Source organism: Asterias amurensis, chromosome 1, assembly GCF_032118995.1.
Source record: "Asterias amurensis chromosome 1, ASM3211899v1".
Taxonomy (NCBI): domain Eukaryota; kingdom Metazoa; phylum Echinodermata; class Asteroidea; order Forcipulatida; family Asteriidae; genus Asterias; species Asterias amurensis.
The window spans coordinates 92044-118229 of NC_092648.1; the positions used below are offsets into that span (position 1 = coordinate 92044).

Here is a 26186-nt window from a genome sequence, read left to right on the forward strand (position 1 = left end):
TAAATACATTGGTTTGTCAAGCGATTAAAGTAACTATAATATAAACTAAGTGTATGGGTAAAGACAAGATGGTATTAGAGAACTTCAGAAACCCACCAGTATTTGTTCTAAATAATTAAGATTAAAGGGGGTTATCACGCCATGTAAAAAAGAAGGAAAACAAGTTTATAGGAACAAAATTATTGCATAAATGGAAAGGTCAAGCAGGGTAATTCTTGTACAATCAGCAAAGTGCTAAGACCACCAAACTGTGCAATCAATGCTGATTCATACGTCATCTTTCAACAACCCAAAAAACCACAGTGCATAAATATGAAATTTCCTGAGAATAGATCCTTCAAAATAATGAGTAATTTTGTTATTGTAGGTGTCTGGAACCAAAATAATTACAGCGTTGGGTTATCTTAGATAAATTTTCCGATAGTATTCTGAATTGAAGGAAATGTGATTTAGGTTGACAAAATAGAATGAGCTGTTGCAAACTGCTAATTTACCAAATTTGGTTATATGCACAAAGTAGTAATGGTGTGACGTTTTGGCCCCTTTAGCAGACTTTCTCATTTTGTGAGATAATAAGGTTGTTCATCAATATTGCCATGTCCTTAAATTACTATTGATAAATACCCCAGACAGTTTTGCTTTTTCCATTGCTGGAGAGCGCGTCACGAGGGGCTGATAAAGACATAACTAGAGCTGTTTTGGCTCGGGCCTTTATCGCACAGCCACAACCCTGCCGGTTTTAAACAGCTGTTTAAGAACTTGTCCACTACTCTTTTATTACCTTACTATTACAGTCATGGCAAAGCTAGAAGATATACCATTATGTTAATGTGTTTCATTACTTGGCAGGAAAAATGCGATATGTTAGTAACCAATCTTGATTGTGAATGGCTTTTTTTGGTATGAACTAAGTAGAAATTCAGTAAGGGTTTGCCAGCGACATAACAAAATAAAGAGCAAGTCACTTTCTGTGTATTTCATTCCAGAGGAAGGTTGTTTAATTTTGTACATAGTTTTTACAGTGTTTTTCTTACAAAGTTTCGATGTAGACTAAACAAGGGTTTATTTCCTTTAAGATAATCTTGTAAACAAGCAAAGAAACAAGGAACTATACAAGACTGCTTGGTATATGAACCAAATTCATCTTTAATTGAACTTTCAAATACCAATTGGGTTATTTTAAATTCAATGTGCTATACCTTCTAATTAAAAGGGTTTTCTGCACATATTATTATTGTTTCTATAATTAATAAGAATGAATAAATACATGTATTTACAGGTGATATATGTGGATACAGGGAGGAGAGCCATGTTCATGGAGTGGGGATGGGAAACTTTTGTCCTAGTAATGTCAAAATGGAGAGTGATTTAAAACAATCAATATTACTTCAGTTAAATTAAAAACACACTACAATCTAGTAGTCTTTTCTTATTAGAGCATCAAGTTAGGAAATGTTTGAATAGTCTTGCCAGCGTGAACTATTGGACATAAATGGCCAAAGGCGCACAAATGGGAACAGAAGCTTAACAGGGGATAGTAATTATAAAATGAAGTATGTAGTTTTGTCTGTCATATATTCAAAGCCACATGAGGATTGTGGTTTTAAAAAAAGTTACATAGGCCAAGTGTAACGAGGACAGACATTTTTGTTATTACATGTACGTGTATTTGGTTTTACAAAAAAAATCTGATTGGTCCTATGTTGTCCAGAGGCCCCTAAAGGGATAGTTATCAGCTAACGTTAAGAAAGCCTTTCCCAAGCTATTTTAGAAATTACCAGTTAAGAATGACAATTATAGGTAAATTCGTTGACATAATTGGGTCACAAAAGAGTCTGTTCAATGCTCAGCGTCTTGACTTGTTTTGCGTATTTTCCATTGTTTCCTATGGCAATATCTCAGTTTTACTGGCACAATATTTGTGTGTTGGTTTTTTCCTCATTTTCCAGGCCATATGTCTGTCTTTGTTTCATACCTAATACTTTTCAAATGACCTTGTAACTGCTATTAAGTTTTGCTATAAACAATGGTGAAGAACTTGTACAAGAAAAGACTGGGACATTAATAGTAATTGTTTGACTCTCGCATGCCTGTCTTACCCATTATACAAAGTTATCTTTTGGTCATTAGTGTGGAATTGCGTACATTTATCAGTTGATCCCTTTAGGTCCCCGATTAATGCTTGAGACTAAGATGTTACCCACATTAAGGATATGTGCCTTCCTGTGTTGCTTAGATCAAGCTTAAGGGATTTCCTTCAACAAATCCCTGTGCTTATGTACGTCTCCTCAAACAGCAAACACAGGCCTTACAAGTCAGATTACTCTGTACATTACATATACTTAGTATTTTTAAATACCTTTTTGGTTTGCTGAAATGCATTTGTTTATGAATACTTACAGGAAAAAAATACACTTTTTACAAGCTAGGCAAATTGCGTTCTCTTAAAAATCATTAACTTATATATTCTACAGATAAAAACTTAAGCAATAGGGGCCTAATAACAACTGGGCTTAATAACAAAGCAAGGCCATTCACTTTGTAAGCACAAATTAACATTGTAATTATAATTGGTTAAAATTAATCTCGACAGTGTTCAATTGGAACCCTGACTTTAATCACAATCTTTCCATAAAGTGATTTGTTTATTTACATGCTTGGTGGATTTTTTTTTGCCATTCAGTTATCCCTTTTTCATGGCAACTCTTCAAGTAAATACTACTTACACCTTAAAGTTTTGTTTATAACAAACTCCACCCACTTATAAAAGCTCCAGTGCTTGAGCACATTTGTCCCATCTTGTCTGTTGGTCATGTACTTAACAACCAATTAGTTACCCCACAATAACACAATTTTACCAAACAAATTTTTGACTCAAGTATACATATATTACAAGTATTTGGTGTTAAACCACAACTTCTTCTAGAAAACTTAGGCAGGGGTCACTTAAAGATTGTTACTTCAATTAACTGCAAAATGTTCTTTGGTGTTTGTTGATTCCCCAGTGTTTTGTAAGTTACTGCATGACACGTTAACTCACATTTGTGTGATTGTTTACACCCCCCAAGGGTAGGTAAAACAATAATGAGAGACAACCTTTTAAAATGCAGCTCCCCCCCCCCACTGTAATACCAAACAACTTGATGCATAGATCTGTCAGCTTTAAGGTTAACAGCTGACTGCCATTAACATGATCAAATCATTCACCAACTCCACCAACTTGATCACTTCCTTTCCGAATGTTGCCTCAAGGAGACGAGGTATTTCAGTGAAGAAACCTTGCTTTTATTCTATTCTATTTTAACGCCGCTTTAATTTGTTGAAAAGGACAGCGACAAACCTAAGTTATTTTTGTCAAAAAGTAATTTGCTAAAATCATATATGTCAGTTTTACATAATCACAACTTTTATTTGAAAATCTTGGCTGTAAAAGGTTATTTTCAATCTTAGAAAAAAATCTGATTTTGGTTTCAGCCTTGAAGATTTGTTCTTAATGTACAAGGAGGTTATAAATAGGCCTAGCTCTTACGACTTACAAATGATCAAAGCAATTTCCCACAGGGATAAAGAATATTCATTCTGGTTTTACCCATACACCGATGTGTGTTAGGCACTGTACACTCAGCATTTTCCCGAGTTCTGTGAAAAACTCACAGCAAATTACTCGGGTGCAATTCCAACCCATAACCTTTGCAATTCTAGACAATAGATGGCTGCTCTATAATTGCAAAGGTCAACGGTTCAAATCCCATCCAAGTAACCTACGTGTGATTTTTTCACATAACTTGGGAAAGTACTATAAAGAGTAGGTGCTAACGTATAAAGTGGATAAAACCAAAATGAATATTCGTTCAGCCGTACTGAATGAAACAATTTTGCAATAACTACCTTTTCTTTGTGTAGAGATAAAGGGACACTTGTTTCTTACTATTTCCAAATCAATCAACATTGGTGTATGATGTGATGAGCATTATTGCTATGGTTTAGGATGAGTCATCTCTCAGTACTATTGAAGGAGCTTGTAGGTACACAGAGCAATCCCTGTGTTCTTGCCTCATGTCAATCTGTCAACTAAAATACAAATCAAACAACATTTGATTAGTCTTGGTTGGAGGGTAGCTAGTGGAGCAGTGATTAACAGCCTGATACTTCACAGAGGCAATTGCCTTCCTTACCCCCTTGGTGCCCTTGAAATGCTCCAGAAGAAATTAAAAATTTCTTCATTAGGGTGCCCTTTACTGAGGAGCAAATGCCTTGGTGCCCTTAATAATAATAATAATAATATCAAAGTCTTATATAGCGCACGTATCCACCAAACAAGGTACTCAAGGCGCTGAGTACATACAAACTTTCAGAAAGAACGGTTATTGCAGTGATGAAATCTGAGACCCAATCATTTAGCAAGGTGCTACAGCGCATTAAGCAGCCACAACCAGGAACACCGGGGCGAACCCCTTCTCTTTTCGATAAGTGCACTGGGTTCTTTTACATGCATTACACAACCCATGGGACCAACGGCTTTACGTCCCATCCGAAGGACGAAGCAATGGTTAAGTGTCTTGCTCAAGGACACAGTGTCACGGCTGGGGATTCGAACCCACACTCTGCTGATCAGGAACACCAGAGTTTGAATTTGGTGCTCTTAACCGCTCGGCCTGATACTTCCACTTCCTTGTCCTTCAGAGTAACAAACATACAGGACTTGAACCCACAAAGTATGAATGTATTTATCCGTTTATTTCCGTTTGTTAGGGAAGCGCCATCATAGTATAGTGAACTGTTCTCCCTTGGGGCCGAGGAATGAATGCCTGTATATAATGGTGGCTTAAGTGTTATAATGATAATTATCTTCAAGTACGCGCTAATCCACCAATCAGAATTGCAGAAAAGAGTGGTGATAAAAACCTATATTGCACGGCTAATATCACTACCTGCGTCTTGTGTGTTCTATGTCACGCGCCAAGTTTGCTTGAAGATAAATATGTTCGTCCTTGTTGGATATAGGATTTGAGGCATTGTTGGATATGGGACGCAGAAGCGCTATATTTTTCCGTATTCCACTCGCGCTTGTGTGATAACTTATATAATAAAGACTTGTAATGTGCACATATCCACCCTGCTGAGTGTTGAAGGCACAGGAAATGTGCACCTGATGAGGGACTGGAACCCACGACCCTGGGATATAGTACAAATTAAATTTACTAGTCAAAATAATTTCTTTTAGAGTTCCATCAACCTATTGCTAGTACAATGCTGCTCAAAATGTTTACTGGACCTTAGGTTACTACAAACGCTTAATAGTAAACTTGCCGGTACAACCATGTTTAAGATCTCTTTTGAGGAAGTGTTGGCTCTGAAAGCCAGTTTGGTCTTGACGTTTTAAATAGCATACTTTGCTCATCTTCAGGAGAGTATACTCTGCTTATCTTTCTCCTAAAGACGAGTAGAGTATGCTGTTTAAAACTAGGCCTAATATACAGACAGAGTTATGTGTGTTAATGCAGCTGATATACTTACTGAATGGGTTTGAGCCGGAGGGTAGTGGTGATGGGTTGCCTGTAAATAAAGCAAAGTTAGATGCAACATGCAGCCTGGTCAGAAACATTAAGCAAGCAAGTCAGTAACTAACATGAACGGACAGACAAACGCACAACAAAATCACTTTTAATACATGTTAAATTTACATTGAAGATAAAAATTACTATTCAGTGTATAGATCGTATCAAATAACATCTTTGTTGCTATGCTCTATTGATATGGTCTATTGGTAAGACCAAATAATGTCTTTAATCCTTGAAAAAAATTCAACTTGTATTAATGGTCGCAGTACTCGCTGCTAGATGATAGGAATCAAACTGCCTCTAGCCACCGGGCAACCTCCACGGTCTAGTAGTAAGACATCTGCTCTAGAATTGCAAATGTCATGGGTTCTAATCACACACAAGTAATATACTGGTGGATTTTGTTCACAGGACTCAGGAAAGCACTGAGGTTACAGTGACTCAACCACATCATGTTTAGGTAAACAAAATTACAATCATTTCAGATGCAAAATTCAAAGTAAATACAATTCCCTCTGTTTGTCTTGATTGTGATGTGATGACGATAACTTAACAAATTGTACCACTTTATTATTTGCCTCAATTGAAGTGCATTCCCCTCTTGATTTACAGAGCGTTGTAATCTGTGGGATTTATATATTCAACCCCTCAAAGGATGAACAATGTTAATGTGTTAGTTTTCATGAATGAGTTGGGTTACTTGATGCTGCCATTAATGGTTGGTTTTAGGGTCATTCCATGTCGAATCAACCAATGGGGGTATGGGTCTCATCTCAGATAGAGCTGAAATTATTTTTAAATACTCATCTATGGGTATAATGAACAAACTCACTCACTCACTCGACCAAAGTTTGTTTGAGTTTGGCTCAGCAGTGACTGACCACACAACTCTGTCCTGCATACAGCTGTTTAGCTCTTTCTTGATTGTTTACTCCTGCAGATTCGATCAGGGTCTTGAGCAGAGTCCTGGTGGGTCTTCTGGGACTGCGCCTGCCTTGTGTAGGCTCCCACATTTCAATTTTATCAAATGGATCATTATACCTATAGATGAGTATTTAAAATTAATTTCAGCTAAATCTGAGTGGTGATCCATCCCCATTTTCAGAATACTTGTTGATTAGACACAGAATGAAATCTGTGTGATAAACCAACACATTGCTACGCTGTTGATGTAAGAGCAAAGATTGAAACTTACCATTTCTAACTTCCAGACACGTTAACCATTCTCCCATTGAGATATCAAGGTTGTCATCTTCATCACAATACTTCATAAAGTTGCGTTTACACTTTTTAGCAGCACTGTTGATTTTTTGGATTTCAGTTTTAAAATCAATGTACTCTCTTCTCTCCAGTAGATTATTTCCACTTACATCGAGTTGCTGGAATTTCCAGCGGGCAAGTCGCTCTGATGAAGTCCTAAAAACAAAATAGTTTGAGCAAATAGTTTACTTGTATATGTGCAGTTCAGTTATAAAGTCCACTCTGAGGAATAATCTTTGTATGACAATTATAGTTATATTAACTTTGGTTTTACCCATATACACCAACGTGTATAAGCACTGTATACATGTGTACTCAGTAGTTTCCTGAGCTCACTGAAAAATCACAGGCCGTTATTCGGTTGGGATTTGAACCCACAACCCTTGCACTTCTAGAGCAGTGTCTTACCATTAGACCATTAAGATTGCCGGTAGCTAGAGGCAGTTTGAATCATATTAGCAGCGGGTACTGCAAAGATAGATAGATCTTGTACCTTTATTCCATATTCATGATCTTCAAATTGTAATTTCAAACTCCATGCAGTTTATTTACTTTAATCTATAAGTGCAAGCTTATATCACAAAACAAAAAAAACTTTTGAAAACAGCGAGCAATGTCCCCAAGGTACAACATGGAGGTATGCCAAACTTGTAATAACCCCTTGGGATACAATGTCCCTCAACAACTGTAGAAATTAGAATACTGTACCGACAAACAAGACCAAATAACAGATGTCCAAAGTAATGTACCAACATAGATCAATTACAAGAAAACATTAACCATACTAAGTGCAATCAAACTTAATATATTCATTCAGATTCAGAACAAGACGTTTGGAGCCAGACTGATTATAGCCCATGTTTGGTTTGTAACCCTATACAGACCAATGCAGGGATGTATGCTTTGTTCTCAAAAGGACAAGGGCACCAAGATATTCTCTTCCTGGTAAAGGGCACCCTACGAGTCAATTGTAAATTTCTGTTGGAGCATTCCAAGGGCACCAAGGCAATGACTAGGGGGCATCAAGGCAATCGCCTCCTTTGCCTTCATGAAGTATCAGGCATGCAATGTGTGATAAGCACTTTATACTCTCCAAGTTGGATTGTTTTGCCCTACAGAATTGAAAGGGGGGCGACACAAATCCCTGTAGAGCAAACCCCAATCCCTGATGCATTTAATGACATGGGTTCAATTGTTGTGAAACCCACCTGTAATTGTACGATTCAAACCTGCCTCATGCCTAGTGATCTAGTGATTAGACACTTGCTCTACAATGGCAGAGGTCATGGGTTTGAATCCCACTTGAGTGATGTGCCTGTAGTTTTTTGCACAAAGCTTAGGAATAAAACTCTTGAAATATGTTTGGGGGAAAAACATATCAAAGTGTATTGCACTAAATGAACTTTTATCCCGATTTACATAATACTTTGATTTACATAAATGGGCAGATAGACGAGGGTAAGGTGTAAAACATATTACATTGATATTTTACATGTTTGACCCAGAAACGTTGAGTATCAATCAACAACCAAACCTTTAGACTCTGATCGTTGTAATGTATTGGATCCATGCAAAGCTGGCTTGTTGATCAGTCTTGATTTTGTAAAAAGACTTGGGGAAATAATTTTGGAGTGAAGTTGTCAATCTTAAATCAGGGTTATTGTCTATAGCTATAAAGCTGGACTTTGCTGATTCTATAGTACTATTCACACGGCAGCAATTTAACTGGGGTTCCTTGCTTAGTTTTAGCATGGTGGTAATATGTAGTAATGTTTGACAATATTTTGCAAAAGAACTTTGACAGTAAAAGAATTGTTGTCCTTTCATACGCTGGACATTTTGTAAAGTTTTACAACTATTTAGCAAGGGACCCTTGCTATAATGTTTCTGGTGTGAAAGGGGCTTATGGAGCACTTAACCATTAACCCACAAGCAGGCACCAGTAGTCTGACTTACTCACCAAGACAATCAGAGCATACTGAGTTACCAGACCACCTTATGTCTGAGACAACTCTGTAGAGACTCTACAATTGCTGCTTGGAATAGACCTTTTGTCCTTAATAATTCAAGGTTACACAAGTTCAAATTTACAAATAACTGCACTTAAAATGAGTCACGGTGAAGCGGTTTTGACATTTGTCCCAGTGAACATATCATGTCTAGGCTCTTGGCTCTCTGGTGGTATGTTGTGTATCATACAGTTGTGTGATATCTCAACATATTTACTGAATTCAGGATTTGTCTCAAAAATACCTGAGCTTTCAAATGTTGTTTTGCAAGAATTAAAGGAGTCACCAAAGTGAGAAAGAAGTAGTCTACATTCTGTTTAAACCTGTAGTTTTGTATTTCTTGTGATGCATAGAGTCTGTAAACCCTCCTGCATTGTTACATCTGGGAGGTACCAGTCTAGAATATGGGGAACCTAGAAACATAAACCATTTTTTAAGACTTTCAACATTTCTCCAATCTTATCCCTAATGGTAAAGAACTGTATACAAAAACCCAGGAGAGATTTAAATCTTGTGTAAGTGTCAATCATGGTGTATCATTAGAGCAATAGTTACTGATAATGATAATACTCCTTTAATTTGCTTTACATATCTTGATATGAAACTATTAATAGACTCCTTGCACAACAGGCAGCGCCCTTGCACACGCGTCTCCTGTCCTCCATTTTGGGTGTCAAAACATTCACAAAAGGAATGAATCCCCAGACATGGTTGACGCGCATTGTTAAGATGTGCCTGAACCTGTGTACCATCCTTTTGTGCGTGTTTTGACACCGAAAATGGTGGACAGGAGATGCACGTGCAAGGGCGCTGCGTGTTGTGCATAGAGTCTATTGATAGAAATGGAGAAATCCTAAACTGGTGAACTTACCGGTCAGCAACTGAGTCCTCTAGTGACATCTCTGCAGCAAATCTATCCAATAATATCTCAAAAAACTCCTCCTTCTTCCTCCCCTCACATTCTAGAAATTAAAAATATAAAAATATATCTCAATTAACCACATCGTTTATGAATTTGCACTTGTTGAAACATTATGTTAGGATATTTCATTTCCTAATGGATTGTTAATGAGACAACAATTTTTTTTTGTAACCAAAGGTTTTGAAGGGCTGGAAAAGCTGATTCCAGAGAGTGTTGGCCTTTATAAAGTTTATAATTGTAAATGTATGTACACTTCTTTTTGTAAGCTAACATTGTTTAATAATGGAAATTACTGAAGGTGTTCTGTTAGATCCAGTAGAAAACACTGATAGGATTCAGCTTTACGTTGCAATGCAAGCTGTGCATGTTTAGAAAGTTTGTGGGCCATTTACAAGGTTGCACTCAACCTTATTTAACAACAGACTTATAGCCACTTAACCCTGCACTTAGGAAAGAACAGAAAATGTGCACTCAAAGAAGTACTGTGGAATTCTTCAATTCTTGACCCGTCAACTTGAATTAAGGATTATTACATTTGACATTCAGCGCTTTTATGTTGTGTACATGTAGTGGAAAGTCCTTCATACATTCCAGATGATGTTGGTTTGTAACGACATACTTGGCTAGTATATAATAGTCCTGAAGCTAAGGAACTACGATTATCCCGTCTACATGTATAGAAAGTCGATGACTAAACTTGCAAATTGATAACCAGCAAAGATTATAGAAAAGATTAATTTCAATCTGAAGAAATACTTGTTTTTATAAATTGCCTCAATCATATTTACCAGAAAAACGGTACTCTGCTTAAAAAGCTTGGGTTATTAACCCCCAAGTCCAGTCATTGGTCTAAATAGAAAGACACCAATTATGAAAACAGGCTTAGGTTGAAAATGACCTCCCTCTAGTCTAATTTTGCTGCAGGAATTATGTAAAGGTCAATAGACATTTGACAGCCAGTCGCTCCTGGGTGTCCAGTTGCAATTTGCCAATCCCTACGGCTTTCAAGCCTTGAGTCAGGAAATATGTTGCTTCCGTGTCAATTGACCACACATTTTTGATAATCTTTGAATCCGACAAGCTAGTTAATACTAAAACAATTATATTATTCAAAAAAGATTAACTTTGTTTCTTAGATAAAAGAGAAGGGTCAAAGGGGTGATAATAGTTCTGTTATAAACACCCTTTTATTTTATTATTATTTCAATATTGGGATTATTGCCTTTAAAAAAACTGCAGTGGTTTGTTTACCAAGTAAGTTTTTATGGTCTTTAGTTTCTGGAGTAATTATTAAAGGGGTATCCAAATCTTAACACATTCTGTCTTTATACTTTGCGCTGTGACAGGTAATTAAAAAAAAAATTAAAAATTAAAAATTGAAGAACAAAGTCTCAAAGTATTAGATCAGAACATGGATGGTGCTATGTGACAGTGTGTACCACCATTCAGTAAATGGACTGGCCTAAATACTTGAAATTCCATAAGACAGATAATCTACCATCAAGGTCTTTACATTCATAATGTCTACCTTTCCATATTGTAGAAATGTTACATGTTTCTCTCATTGTGTTTAGTACCTGGTGGTTATATAGGTTATCTTCTAAGCTTAGCTCAGATAGCTTATCACCAAATAAGGTGCAAAAGTACACAAGAAATCGGTTATCAAATCCTTGTTTTTGTTGAAGGTGCTAAAGTGAAGAAAAGCAAACAAAGCATTCATGCTATCGTGACTTTGTGCATCCCAGACGCTTTGATATCAAAGTACTCATTCTAAACAATAAGATAATACAAGCAACAACAGATAAAACTACCTTGTTCTGCTCCGTTATTGCTGTTGCTAGGGTAATTTATAAAATTGTCAACTCAAGTGTTTGCTGGCAAAACAAAATGGTTTTAAAGAGAACATTGTATGGAAAAACCAGCAAATCATCAGGTCTAGTGCTTCTCCTTGGTAAAGGGCAACCTGTGAGGAAATTGTAAATTTCTTTGGAGCATTTCAAAGGCACCAAGGCAATGACTAGGGGCATAGAGGCAACCGCCTTCATTGCCTCCATGAAGTATCGGGCCTGGATTATTGTAGAATTTGAAACAATTGATCTAGAAATTAGACTCTGTGGTTTAACCGTGGAAGAGTCAAGAGTGACTTGGCATGTAATGAAAAAAAAACCATGAAAACTGTTGTTTGATTAAAAATGTCCTAATTACAACCATGACATGGACAATGACGACAATAATTCATTATAATAACTACATGGTATAGCACGTTTTATAATAACTGTATGTGCTTCATGATGAACATTTTGCACATTGTTCTCACTTAAGGGGCCTATAACTAATTTTGCGATGAAAACATCTGGAATACCCTGAAATCATTTCATGTTGGTTGCTTAATCTACAGTTTTTATGTCCTGTCATATAAGACCTTAAGAATCCCATGACTGATGCTGTAATCAATCAAAACCAGAATTGTCCCTGTAATTAAATGTTCAGTTTATGTCGCATATCAAGTGGCCTTTGAGGTGATTTGCTGAATGGATCAAGTAGGGAGGTATTTATAAAACATTGGTGAATATAATATGAACTTTATATTCCTTTCCTTAACCAAACTACCTCCTAACCAGCTTATTTATTCAGTGCGATTATGAGCTCATTCACTCATGCAATTTGTCAATATCTTAGTCACACATAAGTCAATTACTTTACTATGTAAACAGTTCTCTCATGGTAACATAGTGCAAATGAGAAGGTGATAAAAACGCCATGCCAAACAGTGTTTAACTTTGTTATACATGTACCTATCACAAAACATAAATTACCACTAGCCCTAGATTTTAATCTTTGATAATTGTTTAAAACACTTGAACAAATATAAATGACAAACACAGGTGGCCTGGAGGTGTTATACCTTCAGGCTGCAATAACAAAAATAACGCTATTTGTCATATGCCAAATATTTTTACAGATTATAAAGTTCAGTTGTTCAAACACAATTAGTGTGTAAAGCCTAGAAGTCAGTATTGCACAGAAGGGGGCATAGCTCTATCACACCTGTATGGCATTGACTTTAGTTCCCTATCAGCTAAGAGAGTAATTTAATTAGATGTCAGCTCATGTACTCAATCTTTAGGAGTACTGGGTTTGGATTCTTTAATCATTTCAGGTGATGCATTAGTGACCACCTGTTCATACTTGGAATAGAGTACAGTCTCCAAATTACACAAGTCATTCAAACATACCTAGCACATTGATTAAGTTTGCTCAATTTCAGGGGCAGATCAAATGGCAAGGATATTTCATAGGTAAAGTCTCAAGAATTGTTGTTAAAGTACAGGCATGTATGCTTCATCGTTGAAAGGGCAAGGGCACCAGGTCATTTTCTCCTTGGTAAATGGCACCTTATGAGGAACTCTATATGTAAATTTCTCATGGGGCATTTCAAAAGGCACCAAGGCAATGACCAAAGGGCATGCAAAATGACAAATCTTCTGTGTGTTTTTTCTGTGTAATTCTCATTAAACTTACTAATCTTTTAAGAACTAAAAACTTTGACGTACCTTTAAATAGCCTGATTCCAGTAGAACCCTTAGACATGGCCATTTCATTGCAATTGAATTGCTGAGTAGAAGCTGGTGTTGATGTTCCTGGTATTGGTCTTCCTGTATCTACATAGACACACCAGCAATATTGGGCTTCATCATGGCACTGGACTGCTTTATAAGAACCATCGGCATTACATTGTGGAATAAACACACCACTATCTGGAAACAGCTCTGCTTTCAAAGAGGCACGTTGCCTCTCAGCTTGGCAGGATATTATAGTCACAACTAGTATGGGATACAAACAAAGCAGGAATTATTGTTTAAGAATGGGGTTTGGGCCACCACTTATTTCCTATGGGATACAATTGTTTGTATTTGAGATGAGAGTATGGAAGTAGGGTGAAGTTTGTCATGGCCAAGTAGTTTAGAGCAGCAAAGTCAAGTTTTGGTCGTTAAGTCATTGGGGATGGGTTCAAATCCCATATGGGTTTCGTCACCCATAAGTACCTGTGAGTGAAGAGGTCTAGTCTTTGAAAAAGCCTTTGGAGCACCATGGCAGCCCCAGGCTGTATTAATACGCCACAGGGAGCTGAGAAAGATTAAAGGAATGTTGTTGGCCCAATAACCTGGGGTTGATTTTGCAATGAGTTAGGACTCGTCATACCTCTGGTTAGGACTGCCCCTAAGTTTTGAATATATCCTAGGACTCGTCCTAAGTTAGGACTATCCTTAGTTGGTACTTAGTTCTAAGATTTGTGTGAAATGGACCACAGGGCACCAAAGTAAAGCGCAATGATGGGTTATTGTAAAATGTGCAATGTATGAACTAATTACTATTATTAGTTTAATTTATAAGATGTGACAGTAAGACGCACCTTTGCCTGTGTTTGCTGTAGCTCCAGAGGGTTGTGGTGTGACTGGATTACTTCCGATGGGAAGATGGGTTTCTGGTCAAACAGAACAGAATTATGTAAGACTTAATATTGAACATTATCAGACAGATGTTAATAGGAGTCTTCAACCTCAAGATGGTTGAGTCGCAGTGAAGTTGAAATAATGAGAGAAGTTGTAGAGTGTTGTGGCCAAGCGGATAAGAGCACTGCACTTTCTGTTCAGCAGAATGTGGGTTCAGGAGTCGTGACACTTGTGTTCCGAAGTAAGACATTTAACTATAATAATTACTTCTCTCCACCCAGGAGTGAATTGGTACCTGTGAGGCCAAACATGGTTCTTGTGATTGATTTAGCCAAGTAGCACATTTTATTGTAGCACAGACTGTATACTCCCCATGGAGCTGAGATGGTTTAAGGAATGAATTAAATGGCCCAGTGACCAGGGGTAATAATGTAATTATTATTGTTATTATATGCAAATAATGGTAATGACCCACAGATACATCTATAAAAAGAAATATTTCCCTCCCAATTTCTAAGATCAAGTAATAAGGCAGAGGAATAATATGTTAAAATATTGGGAACATACCTTCCTGTGAATTACCATCAGCTGTAGGGTCCTCTGGTTGCTCGTCTGAGTTGAGGGATAAAAACAGATGGAACGAAACTACAAATTACAGGAGTACTAAAGTCGGTGGTTGGAACCTAAGGAAAAATAACAATCTTGCACTTGCCCGGCAAATCATGGCTGTCTACACGGAAATACCAAAGATAGAAGGAAATTATCTAATACTACATAGCCTGCATGCTCATGCAGAAAAAAGAAGGTCCAGAGATAGCGGGGGGAAATGATCCTGTGGTTTGGAAATATTAAGGAACTAATTTAAGCTGACGGAAAAATGAACACGTTTTGAGATATGAAGGGTATTGTGTGTTCATTTAGAAAAAAGTATCACAAAGGAGGTTGTATAGGGAGCAAGGTCAGGCGAGGTCAGAGATTATATTGAAATATTACTAGATGTAGAGGAAAGTGGAAAGATTGAGAAGGTATTTATCTGCTAGATGCTAAGTAGGTTCATGTAGACAGACATATCAAAGGCACATTCATAATACAGGCAAGATGCACAACAAATAGTCTTCGAGAAAGTCTCATCAAATAACTTTTATCTTTGAGTGACATTTTCCTTTTTTGTGTGAGGGTAAAATGTTATTCACAAAACAATCAGTGCTTGTGACAAAAATGAAACATAAGAACAGATAAATCAATATTTTAAAGGTTTGAATTGTAGTTAACTGTGATAAAATTGAATTCCTTACAATAATATTGGAAGGTTGCGCATAAGGGGTCATCATGTGTTGTTTTAAATTGTTATTTGTAGGGTTACTTTAAAGTGTGCATGTAGTGAAGATTTTTAATTTTATTAGGGTCAGGGATCATTGATTGTCATGTTTGGAACACATGTAGGCTTTGTACTCTCTTTGAGAAATATGATTTAAATTTAATAACTTTATTAATTATTGAGGGGTCAATGTTTGAATGTAAGGAGCCACTGAAATTGTGTCAGTGACACTTTTCTCTTTGAATCTGAGAGTAGAGTAACTACTCAAACAATTCTAGTAAATACAGGGTAGACAAGATTTCATCCAAGTTTGTATTTGATTGGCGCCTTGGACATTGTACGGGGTTACAATAAGTAGTTTCAAAGTTAGCAACATGTCGGAACTGAGATGAGGTTTAAGGGCAACAGAAAGATTATTAGGGCAATGAACTGGTGTGGTTAAATCGACATGGTTAGGATGAAATTAATCATAAAAACAGCACAAGGACAATAGTGAGACAATGAGCACAACAATGTGACTATAAAAACATGCTTTGGATTTGAATGAGATTATGAAAACAGCATATCAGTGACCATACAAAGAACACCATGGATTGATAACAACACTAAATGGTGTTAGTCATAGCAGAATAGGGCCAAGTGCATTCAGGGATTGGTTTGTAACAGAAAGAAAAGTGCGGTTAATATAACAATCCAACAAAGAAGCATTCCCACAGTAAGCATAATGCAAACATTGCTCAGTCAACATGCACTGATTTCAATAGAGCAATTATAAGACTTAATCACACTGTTAGTAAACTCAAAGTGAAAGATCAACAGAAGGTGTGTTTAAGCATGTAAGATGATTCCATTCAATAAACGCTAGTATTGTTAAAGGTTTTTACATTCAGTCAGTTATGTTGAAATGCCTGCTAGATGATATGGGTGCTCAGAAGCTTCAGCAGAAAGGGGAAAAAAGGGCTTCAATCGCCGCCATTACTTTTGGTTGGATGAAAAGCGTGACAATCTACTCTATGCAGAGGGTAGTAGGAAAATGAAAGTAAGTTGGAAGTGTGTAGATTTGACTTTCACCTTCCCACATTCTCTCTTTATAGTTTATCAATATTTGAATGTTCACCAACAACCAATGAAAGTGACAAACTGATGTAAGAAGATCATTTCTGCTAGAAACTTCTGTGGAAGGTGAAATGTCCTCATGATGTGACGGTCAAGTACAAGAACCATTCGTATAATGGGTACTCACTATTATCCACAAGACAAAAAGACCACTCAGTCTTTGCTATTCGACCATCTTTATCAAGGTCACAGTGCTCCACAAATGTCTTGGCACATTTCTTGGGTTTGACAATCTTCTTCATCATTCTGCCGAGCGAATTCAATTCTTTTCTGTCCAACTCCATATCTACGTTGCTATCTAATTCTGTAAATTTCCATTCAATAACTTGTTTCTGTGCATCTTCAAGTCTTTGTACTTCCCCCGTTGTCTCAGAAGATGGTTGGGTAGTTGGTAAACGATGGAACTCTTCCCTGAAAATATCTTTCAGATTGGAGTTGAACTCGATTCTTGCATCTTGGTTACATCCTAGGAGAAAATCATTCATTGCAAGATAGTATCTGGTCATTAATTATCAAATATTGTAAAACAATTATCACAAGAATACCTTTATAAAGTCATAGTTCTATAAATGTAATGGTGCTTTATGTCTCTTCTGCTTTCATTGTTATGGTATGCAAGCAGGAATTTTAGTTTTTAGTATGAGTTTGATACATGCTTATACTTCACACAGGGTAACTACGGCGATTGCCTCCGTGCCCCCTGGATATTGCCTTGGTGCCCTGTTTGGGTCATGGTTTTCATTTGAATTGGCTGTGATGTATTGATAATGTCCTCTCATTACCAGGCAAGTTTGGAAGTCGAGAGCAGGCCTGATACTTCACAGGGCAACCACGGCGATTGCCTCCATGCCCCCTGGTCAATGCCTTGGTGCCCTGTTTGGGTCATGTTTTTCATTTGAATTGGCTGTGATGTATTGATAATGTCCTCTCATTACCAGGCAAGTTTGGAAGTCGAGAGCAGGCCTGTTACTTCACAGGGCAACCACGGCGATTGCCTCCATGCCCCCTGGTCAATGCCTTGGTGCCCTGTTTGGGTCATGGTTTTCATTTGAATTGGCTGTGATGTATTGATAATGTCCTCTCATTACCAGGCAAGTTTGGAAGTTGAGGGCAGGCCTGATACTTCACAGAGGCAACGAAGGCGATTGCCTTCATGGCCCCTGGTCAATGCCTTGGTGCCCTGTTTGGGTCATGGTTTTCATTTGAATTGGCTGTGATGTATTGATAATGTCCTCTCATTACCAGGCAAGTTTGGAAGTTGAGGGCAGGCCTGATACTTCACAGAGGCAATGAAGGCGATTGCCTCCATGCCCCCTGGTCAATGCCTTGGTGCCCTTGAAATGCTCAATAATTTACAATTTCACTAATGAAAAAATTCCTTGATGCCATTGATCTTTCAAAAACGAAGCATGCAGGCCCTGCAAGAGGGTCATGAACGGTGTTCTAGAATTAACCCATATCTAAAGCATGACTTTGATTTTCACTTAGGTTTATGTTGAAATTCCTTGAAAACCTGAGTACAGTGCTTTGAAAAGCATCCATTAAGGGCCAACCTTTAGACAAAACTGCCTTTTATTTATGATGATTGAGAACTTACATCATTTAAAAAGGACTAAGTTTCAATTATTTCATACCTTTGGTTTCTGTAGGGAGCTCTGTATTTGGGAGAAAAGTAGCTGCAATAGAAAGTGGGATCACACATCAGGTTAAACATATCAAATAGAAACATCTTAAGCATAGAAAGGGTGTATTTCTTTTGTAGGTCAGTTATAAGTTGGAATGCAATTATAGCTACAAGTAATAATACCAAATTGGTTTTAAGGCAATCAATTTTACATTGTACCAAGCGACCACCGTGTGAAGCTTGCTATTAATTAGGTAATCCTGTCATACAACAAGTATGCTCAGTTTAATTAAATTGATTGCTGTGATGGAAACACATTTGGGCATAGGGGTCCAAATGCCATTCCTTGACTTCACAACATTTTAGGTGAAAGTGTTTCTCTGTAGGATTGTCCCCTATTACACACCCTCAGTTTAAAAATACACCTTCCTTCAGAAAAAAAACCCAGAAGAAATTGGTTTTACCTAAGTTGGGCTGAGGGACGAATTCCCCATCACATGATGGTAGAGGTGAATTAGCTTTAGATCCTTGCTTGACTGAAGATCCAGGTATCGGTTTGCCATCCTCTGCTACACACCAGCAATATCCAAAGGATTGATGACATTGAATCTTAGAGAAACTTCCATCATCTTCACATTGTGGAACAAACACTCCTTCTGTTGAGGTTTGAGCTTGTATCCGACTTGCAGCTTGCTCAGCTTGGCATTTTGACAGTTCTTCAATATACAAAACGAAACAGTTTTGTGGGGGTTAGGTTATTGTAGTGGTGTATTTATTACTATAAAATGAAGACGATCAAAAGATTATTGCTTCCAGTAACACAATCAGTTTCAGAATCATAACGGGTAATATTGTTCATTGATACAAACACTTTCTTACTAAAAACCATTGACAAAATCAGTGAAAAACATTGACGAAATCAGTGAAAAACATTGACGAAATCAGTGAAATCCATTGACGAAATCAGTGAAAACCATTGACGAAATCAGTGAAATCCATTGACGAAATCATTGACTCATTTCCTCTTAATTATAGTCTTGGATAAGGTCTTTGATGCAATAGATCTTTTAAATGATCTATTTAGGTCTAAACTGGTCACATAACAATTCCAATACTGCTGATGTAATGGTATATTCTGAGTTATTGTTTGAAAATATTTTAATTGGACATACCTTCACATTCGCCTTTATGTTGAATTTGGACTGAATTTCCCAGACACCTTGCTCTCCTTATTTCACACCGTGAATTATAAGTTTGTCCGTCATTTCCACAAACTGGTCTGGTTTTCTCCCTCGAGCAATCTGTGTTGCAGTTTCGTTCCCGACTTGTCAATTCATATGTCAATGGAAACTGAGTGGAGTTAAAGGTGTAAACAAAATCATTTATCAATTACTAACCTGATTAAAAATCATTAAAATTTGCAACTCATATTCAGCAATAACCAAAACTTGTTTATATCGAATCACCCCAAATAATGTTAAAGGTTAAACACTGATGACTATTTCTAAAAGTTGTTTGTATTTTGACACGGACAAACTCAAGCCTGATACTTCTTTGAGGCAACGAAGGCGATTTACTCCTTCATTTCCCCTGGTCATTGCCTTGGTGCCCTTGAAATGCTCAAGTAAAAATTTACAATTTCAAAAACGAAACATACATGCAAACTATACAGGAATCAAATATTTTTTGAGAAGAACTAAATAAAAATCATGGTTGGAATTGGAATGAATCAATGACTACCGCCCCCCCCCCCCCCCCCAACTAGATTGGTGCGCCAATAAATTCCAAAACGAAACAATTACTTTTATTACTTGTTTATATATCTGATAGGGGGTATGTGAATTGTGGTGGATTCAGCGGCCTACAAATGGCAAGGTTGGGGTACGATAGAAACTTGATGCTGGAACAAGATAGCTGGTTGAATGTTTTCATTTGCGATTAAAATGGGTCAGCTTCCAGACATAGAAAGATATTACATTATATACTGCAGTAGAGTACAGTCCGAATTGTCATTAAGGTTTAAGGGTCCTTTATATCGCACTGGATTGCCTGAGGTGGTTCTCTAGGTCAGTTCTCATTTTGTTTATTCACTCGTATTGTTTCCAACACTCTTTATACCTTCAGCATACAATAACGAGTCTAAAGGCACAAACGCTCTCACAACTTTGAAATTGAACTCACTCAAAGTTTACTTTAAAGATTACGATCAACAAAGGTATTTAATCTTGAAACTTCTAAATGTGTGATAAGTGTGACTTAATCGGAGTTATTAAATTACTTGGATCTTAAAAGGCTGGTGAACTGTTTGAATAAGATTTACATTTCTTTACGAAGCAAACAAGTAGCCAATGTTGAATATGGCCTTATCAAACAGGGGCACAAGGTCTGATTTAATTGTCAACGGTATTTTGTAGATACTTTAAAATAGTTGTAAATATAAATTCAGTTTTCAAACATCTATGATCAGACGCACTGAAGGTCCACCTCTCTAACGTTGGTCTAAAGAGCGGTCGGACAAGCACAATAGTGCACTTGGTTCTTAATATGTTTGAAATCCTTTATGTACAAATTTGCCCTTGTTTTATGCAATATTGTTTATTACTAAAAAGATTATCCGTCCATATTTTGCGCTTGCGCTTTGGGTGTTGTAGGAGACAAACAAATAAATAAAAGAAATAAGATGCACTTGATTAATCACAAGAAGTGTCGTTTAACATCTTAAAGTATTGTATTTCAGTCAAACAAAATTATACAAAGCTCTGATGAGGAATCCTTCAATAATGTGCGAGAGTTTTAAGCTTTAAGAGCATGATTGATTGACCGTCCAAAAAACTCCTAAAATCGTGAATATCAGTAGAGTTGAATTGAAATTACCTAATGGGGGTACAAAAAGGAACCCCACTCTTTAAAAAAAGAATTGTAAACGCTGAATAAACTTAATGTTTGGGTTGTGTTTTTCTGACACGTTACTGACGGATCTGTTTCTCAGATTGTATATTCAAATTTTTATACGGAACGTTTTTCCTGCTTGGACATAATCGCTCCAGATTTCCAGCAGAACGGTTCCAAAAAACAAATGTCTTGAAGGTTTGAGTGTGGTGTTTCTGTCGTCAAATTAAGGTCCCGTAGCTCAGCCAATCGGTTGCAACAAAATGGTTTGCAGGTGAAATATTTACAACACGGAATATACGTTTGCAACCATTTTTTTCGTCGTGTATGTTTAAAGGTCAATATTTTAGTGCAATTCAATTGATTTTTGGAAATATGCCCATAAAGTATAGTAAAATGTGCTTTCAAAAGTAAGTGTCCTTGTTTTTGCCCCACCTTGGAAAAGGCCTTCAACGCATGAGGCACACATTGCAATAATATGGGTCTCTCCCTTCCTGTGTCCTCTTAAAGATCGCTCGGCGGAAAGGGAAACCAACATTTGTTTTTTACTTAAAAAAAAAAAAAACGTGTATAATGGACGTGATTTACCATCGTTAGTTAGTTTCAATCTTATTATTTGCATACTCTCCAAAGTAAAATGAAGAATAACGTTGTGACTAACTAAAGCAACACTTCCGTTAACCGTCAACTTATATTAGAATGAACAAGATCTTAAAGTTTGCATACCCATGTCTCACTCGAAAAATGCTCGAAACAAGTTAAGAAGGACATTGTGATAAGAATAAACATCTAGATGTAACCTGATTGTGTGCTTTTGTACATTAAACCCTTGGGTGCATATACCACCTATGGTGCATGCCTTGCATAAACTATTTCACAGATTCTACTTTGGGTTATTTGATTATTCGATTGGTTGGAAACTAACTGCCACGTGGTGTGCGAACCAATTTCTAAGTGCCACTATTCTGTGTTCTCCTTCTTAGCCTTTTGCTGTGTGCTTTTATTAAGGATGAAACCTTGGTATATTAAGTTTAGCTTGATGTAGTACGACCATTGACTAGATCATCAATCAATCAATGCTTTTGTTTAGAGGGAGGGAGAGAAAAAGGAATGTTGTTATCAAATGGGGCGTTTGAGGCCAACATGAAAGGGTGAATTGGAACACCCTGGCAACATGCTGCTGTGTAGGAGTGCACCCCAGCCCGTGTGTTGACCACTTTAATTCTTTCTTGTTTATTTGAACTGTTTTGGGGGATGATGGGGGAGTCTCGAAGCATTGATATCAGCAGTGAGAGAAAGTTTATCGTCATGGACATACACTCTGATTTGAAAGAGTTAGCCCTTTCCACACGACATCACTTTAATTTGGGGTCCCTTGCTTAATAATATTTTACAAGGGAACTATAGAACAGTAACAAACTGTATGTCCATTAACATGAGGTACACACCATTATACAACCATGCTACAACCATGCTACAATTAAACATGGGACCCTTCATAACTCTCGTGTGAAAGGGGCCTCAAATGTCTTGAAAATATCACGTTAAAGGTCGTGGTCTACTGGTCGTGTCACACACAGTGTGTAACGGCAGGGGACTATTAGCAATAATAAATGTTATAGATCATTAGGAATTCTTGTTGGACATGCTGGGCTAGTCTAGGTACACACAATGGTAGCTACCACCAGGCCAGGCGGCGTGCACACTGCCGGTCGATGAGCAATGCCCCAGCTATGTCAGACGTCTTGCTCACGGTAAAACGACTTGTTTGGCTTCTACAAAGAAACCGTGGATTATATGAAGAGCCATCCAAACCTAGTCAAAATGGCTCGGCTGTGGTTTTATTTTATTTTTAATTCAGAGTTTATGAGTGTTTGAAAAGAATATTTTCCTCGGTAACCCTTATGCAAAGCACGTATATGGAGCTCCATAAGGACCCACTGTACCTAGTTCACTGATGCAAGAGTTAGTTGGGTATAATAGTTGCAAGCCTGTTAGGGTGACGCCAACACCCAAAGTGAGAAAATACCACTGGAATGTTGAGAACTAATCTGCAAGTACTGTATATGACGACGACGCATCATTGTACGTTATGCAGTGACCTGCATAATCTTGTTGTGACTTTCTATTTATTAAAGTCAGAAGGCTTACGTATTATTGAAGCCACTTTGACAAGCACAAAACAATCATGGTTCCTTTTGAAATGAGCGACTTGCAATCCCATGTACAGTGTGGAACTATTCAGTAGTTGCTAAACACGAATCACCTGCTCCTGGATTAAGTGTTGGGCCTAATTCAAAGTAGGGGGCCTACTACTGTAAAACCCGTACCATCTACACCAACTAAAATCATTATTTGATTTGTTAGTCCCATCCTAGGCTTGGCTTAAGCTATAACTCATATGATCATCTCCTTAAAAAAGCATCTTTACTTTAATCATAGATTAACATTTCTCAAATTAATCAGAAAGTAAATCAGTTTAGTTCAATTCAATTAGAGAGGTATCTTACTGTCGTCATAAATGCTGATCGCAAAGTTTGACAATGAAGGAATGGGAGAGTTTATCTGATTCCTGTTTTAAAATGGAAGGAAAATAAGTAGGAATAAATACCAATATATAATGGGAACATTTTTAATTTAAGTGTGTAGAAACTCACCCTTGTAGCCAACGATTGCTGAAAATGAGCCACAAACAAAACCAGGGTAATTCTGACAAACAGTCTTGCTGTAGCCATGCTGTATCAGTCAGTCGCCTACCACCACCACCGTAGTCTCAAGGTATTATCCTTATGGGAAGGTCTTGGGACACCAGGTCTTTGCAGGAGGCTTCTACGATGATGTATCGTCTACTGTAATTGAGATGACAAGATCTTTTCTTCTAAGGTTGTTAAAGTCCAGTTGGTTTTGGCTTAGATTGAGATTGATGGAGGAGTCAATGCACATTGGTAATAACGAACAAATGTCCAGTCATTACGTACGTTACTGCATCGGTGTAGCGGGGTAACTCATGCCCTTGCGTCGTCCGTCGTGCTGCCAACGGTCCTGAATCACTGCTAAATACCGTTGGAAAGCTGAAATATTTCTTAAAAGGTAGCTATGTTAAGTCACGGATGTCTGCCATAAGATATTGTTGGTGGAGAGTGGTTGGTTTTGTGGCTTGAGTATGTATAGAGCAAACCAGTGGAGTCCGTCCTTGCTTATGGTACGTCAAATCGTGCGGTTATTTCATGCCAAGCAAAATAAGTCGTCAGTGAGAGGGATGTGATTGGTCGATTACTTGCAACGCACTTTGAAGTAAATAGTTGCAGTATGAGAAGCTGTGTGTGGGTCTGGTCGGTGCGTGGCCTCGACTTGAATAACCACCAGTACATGAATGATCACTCTCTGAGGTGTCTCGCTCCCCTGTTGACAAAAAAACTATTCGTACAGCCAGCAAGCAATTCTTTAACACGTGTGTATTATCATGTTAATTTTTGGCAGTCATTTACGATAACATAGAGAAAATCTGCACCCGTACTGCCAATTTAGTGTGTTTGAAGCGTTGTCAGCCCGGCTAAGTGTTTGTTTAATGGCTATTATAGTTGGACTCTTGGCCTGACGATTGTATTGTCAGGTCTGACTGACTGCTTAGCCCATCAGGATCCTAGCCTTTTACATTGGCATTCCGTCAAAGTGATGATCGGATTGGGGCTACTGATGTATTATATCATTACAGTGTATAGACAACACTTGAAAACTTGCTTCAACTGCTTTTAGAAGCACCCAATTGGATTCTATCAGACAAAGTACTAGCATCTAGTCACGGTATCTTGTCCTATTCATGACCCATTACCTCTAGAGTGAAGCTCGCCTACGTCTTTTGTTAGGTTAACAACTACTGGAAACGAGGGGGTTAATACTCCCACTTAAAAGCGCACATGACCCTTTCATGGATTAATTGTTATTAAGACACTCATTAAAACCAGGACTTTCCTGTGAAATACATCTATCGATTTCTCATTATCTATTCGTAAGTTGGTCAAGCTTTTGGCATGGCTTGGTGAAGAAAAAACCATGTTAGATTTTGAGTTAAAATCAATTACTAATGGTTTCAATGTATTAAAGGGACAACAGTTTGCCGTTACTACTCTGTTTGCCTCAACACTAATCTACTTCATGAACGTATAAACAATAAAGCTGTTTGGTTATAACAAAGCTAGTGTCAATGCATATTTGTTTGTGATAACCCGTTGCCACCCTTACGACGCCCCCAGCCCCCAATATAACGGATAATGTTCGTATAGAGCAGAGATGGATCTCTTAGTCTTACAAAATTTAAAGAAGTTACTGAGCAGTTTGCAAATCATCTTCTTTTGAACTGATAAAATGGAGATCTGGGTGTGCCCCCTACCCCCCCCCCCCACCTCTAGCAGTACTCAAAGACAATCAATGTACACACGTTTGGTCCTTGTTAGCTTTTGAAGTCTGACACTTAGCTGAGAACATTCAACAAAAGTTGCTGTATGATTTGATCAGCTGGTGGTTGTAGCGGGCAGGGCAGGGACCCCCCCCCCCACCCCCTCCAATGTCACCAAACGTTCAGACCATGACTTGATTTTATGTCACTTGTTACAACCTCACATGATGGTTATTGCGAAACAATCTGCTTGTCTTGAACGTAGAAGAAATGCTATGTGATTTGTTGAACTAGTCTTCCCTTTTCGCCCATCCTTATAATTATGACAAACACCTTTGTATAATTTAACTGGTGTTTGTAATGTTGGAATAAAACGATCTGTTTGAAACAAAAGTGTTGTACTTTTACGCCTTCGTACTGACGGAAGTCTAATTGTTTTTCGAGCTTGAACGATTGTGTTGGAAATCATGCTGTAAGGAATTGCAAAAGTTGTTTGCAATTATGTCAGTTAGGAGTAAAACAAAGGCACTATTATTTAAATGGTGTGCATGCGGTGGGACTCCTGCCAATAAGTTGAGCTTTGGCGAACCCAATGTTCCACCAGCAGGGAGCTTTCTGCTTCACCTTTCAGTCTGTA

The 26186-nt window shown here is 37.7% G+C and overlaps 1 protein-coding gene across 3 annotated transcripts; it reads right to left on the reverse strand.

Moving 5' to 3' along the window:
- Positions 1 to 975: 975 nt before the first annotated feature.
- Positions 976 to 25237, reverse strand: LOC139941183 (SPARC-related modular calcium-binding protein 1-like). 3 transcript variants are annotated; one of them, XM_071937648.1, is made up of 12 exons: positions 23811 to 25235; positions 19437 to 19614; positions 18729 to 18980; positions 18275 to 18316; positions 16768 to 17106; positions 14774 to 14851; positions 14167 to 14238; positions 13307 to 13576; positions 9702 to 9792; positions 6757 to 6977; positions 5518 to 5556; positions 976 to 4071 (listed from the first exon to the last, which is right to left on the reverse strand). In XM_071937648.1, exons 1-12 carry the CDS (start codon positions 23886 to 23888, stop codon positions 4055 to 4057), a joined length of 1677 nt encoding a protein of 558 aa, XP_071793749.1. In that variant the 5' UTR covers positions 23889 to 25235; the 3' UTR covers positions 976 to 4054. The 3 variants fall into 3 exon arrangements, with proteins under 3 accessions (XP_071793749.1, XP_071793755.1, XP_071793760.1); XM_071937654.1 differs by having other exon boundaries at positions 14774 to 14818; positions 23811 to 25234; XM_071937659.1 differs by lacking the exon at positions 5518 to 5556 and having other exon boundaries at positions 23811 to 25237.
- Positions 25238 to 26186: the final 949 nt, after the last annotated feature.

Excerpts from the sequence above, each read along its gene's own strand:
- LOC139941183 (XM_071937648.1), bottom strand. The coding sequence starts at position 23,888 with ATGGCTACAGCAAGACTGTTTGTCAGAATTACCCTGGTTTTGTTTGTG. Across the intron at positions 19,615-23,810 it reads AGCAATCGTTGGCTACAAGG|TTTCCATTGACATATGAATT; the intron begins GTGAGTTTCTAC and ends AACTCCACTCAG. Across the intron at positions 9,793-13,306 it reads TGGAATCAGGCTATTTAAAG|AATGTGAGGGGAGGAAGAAG; the intron begins GTACGTCAAAGT and ends TTTAATTTCTAG.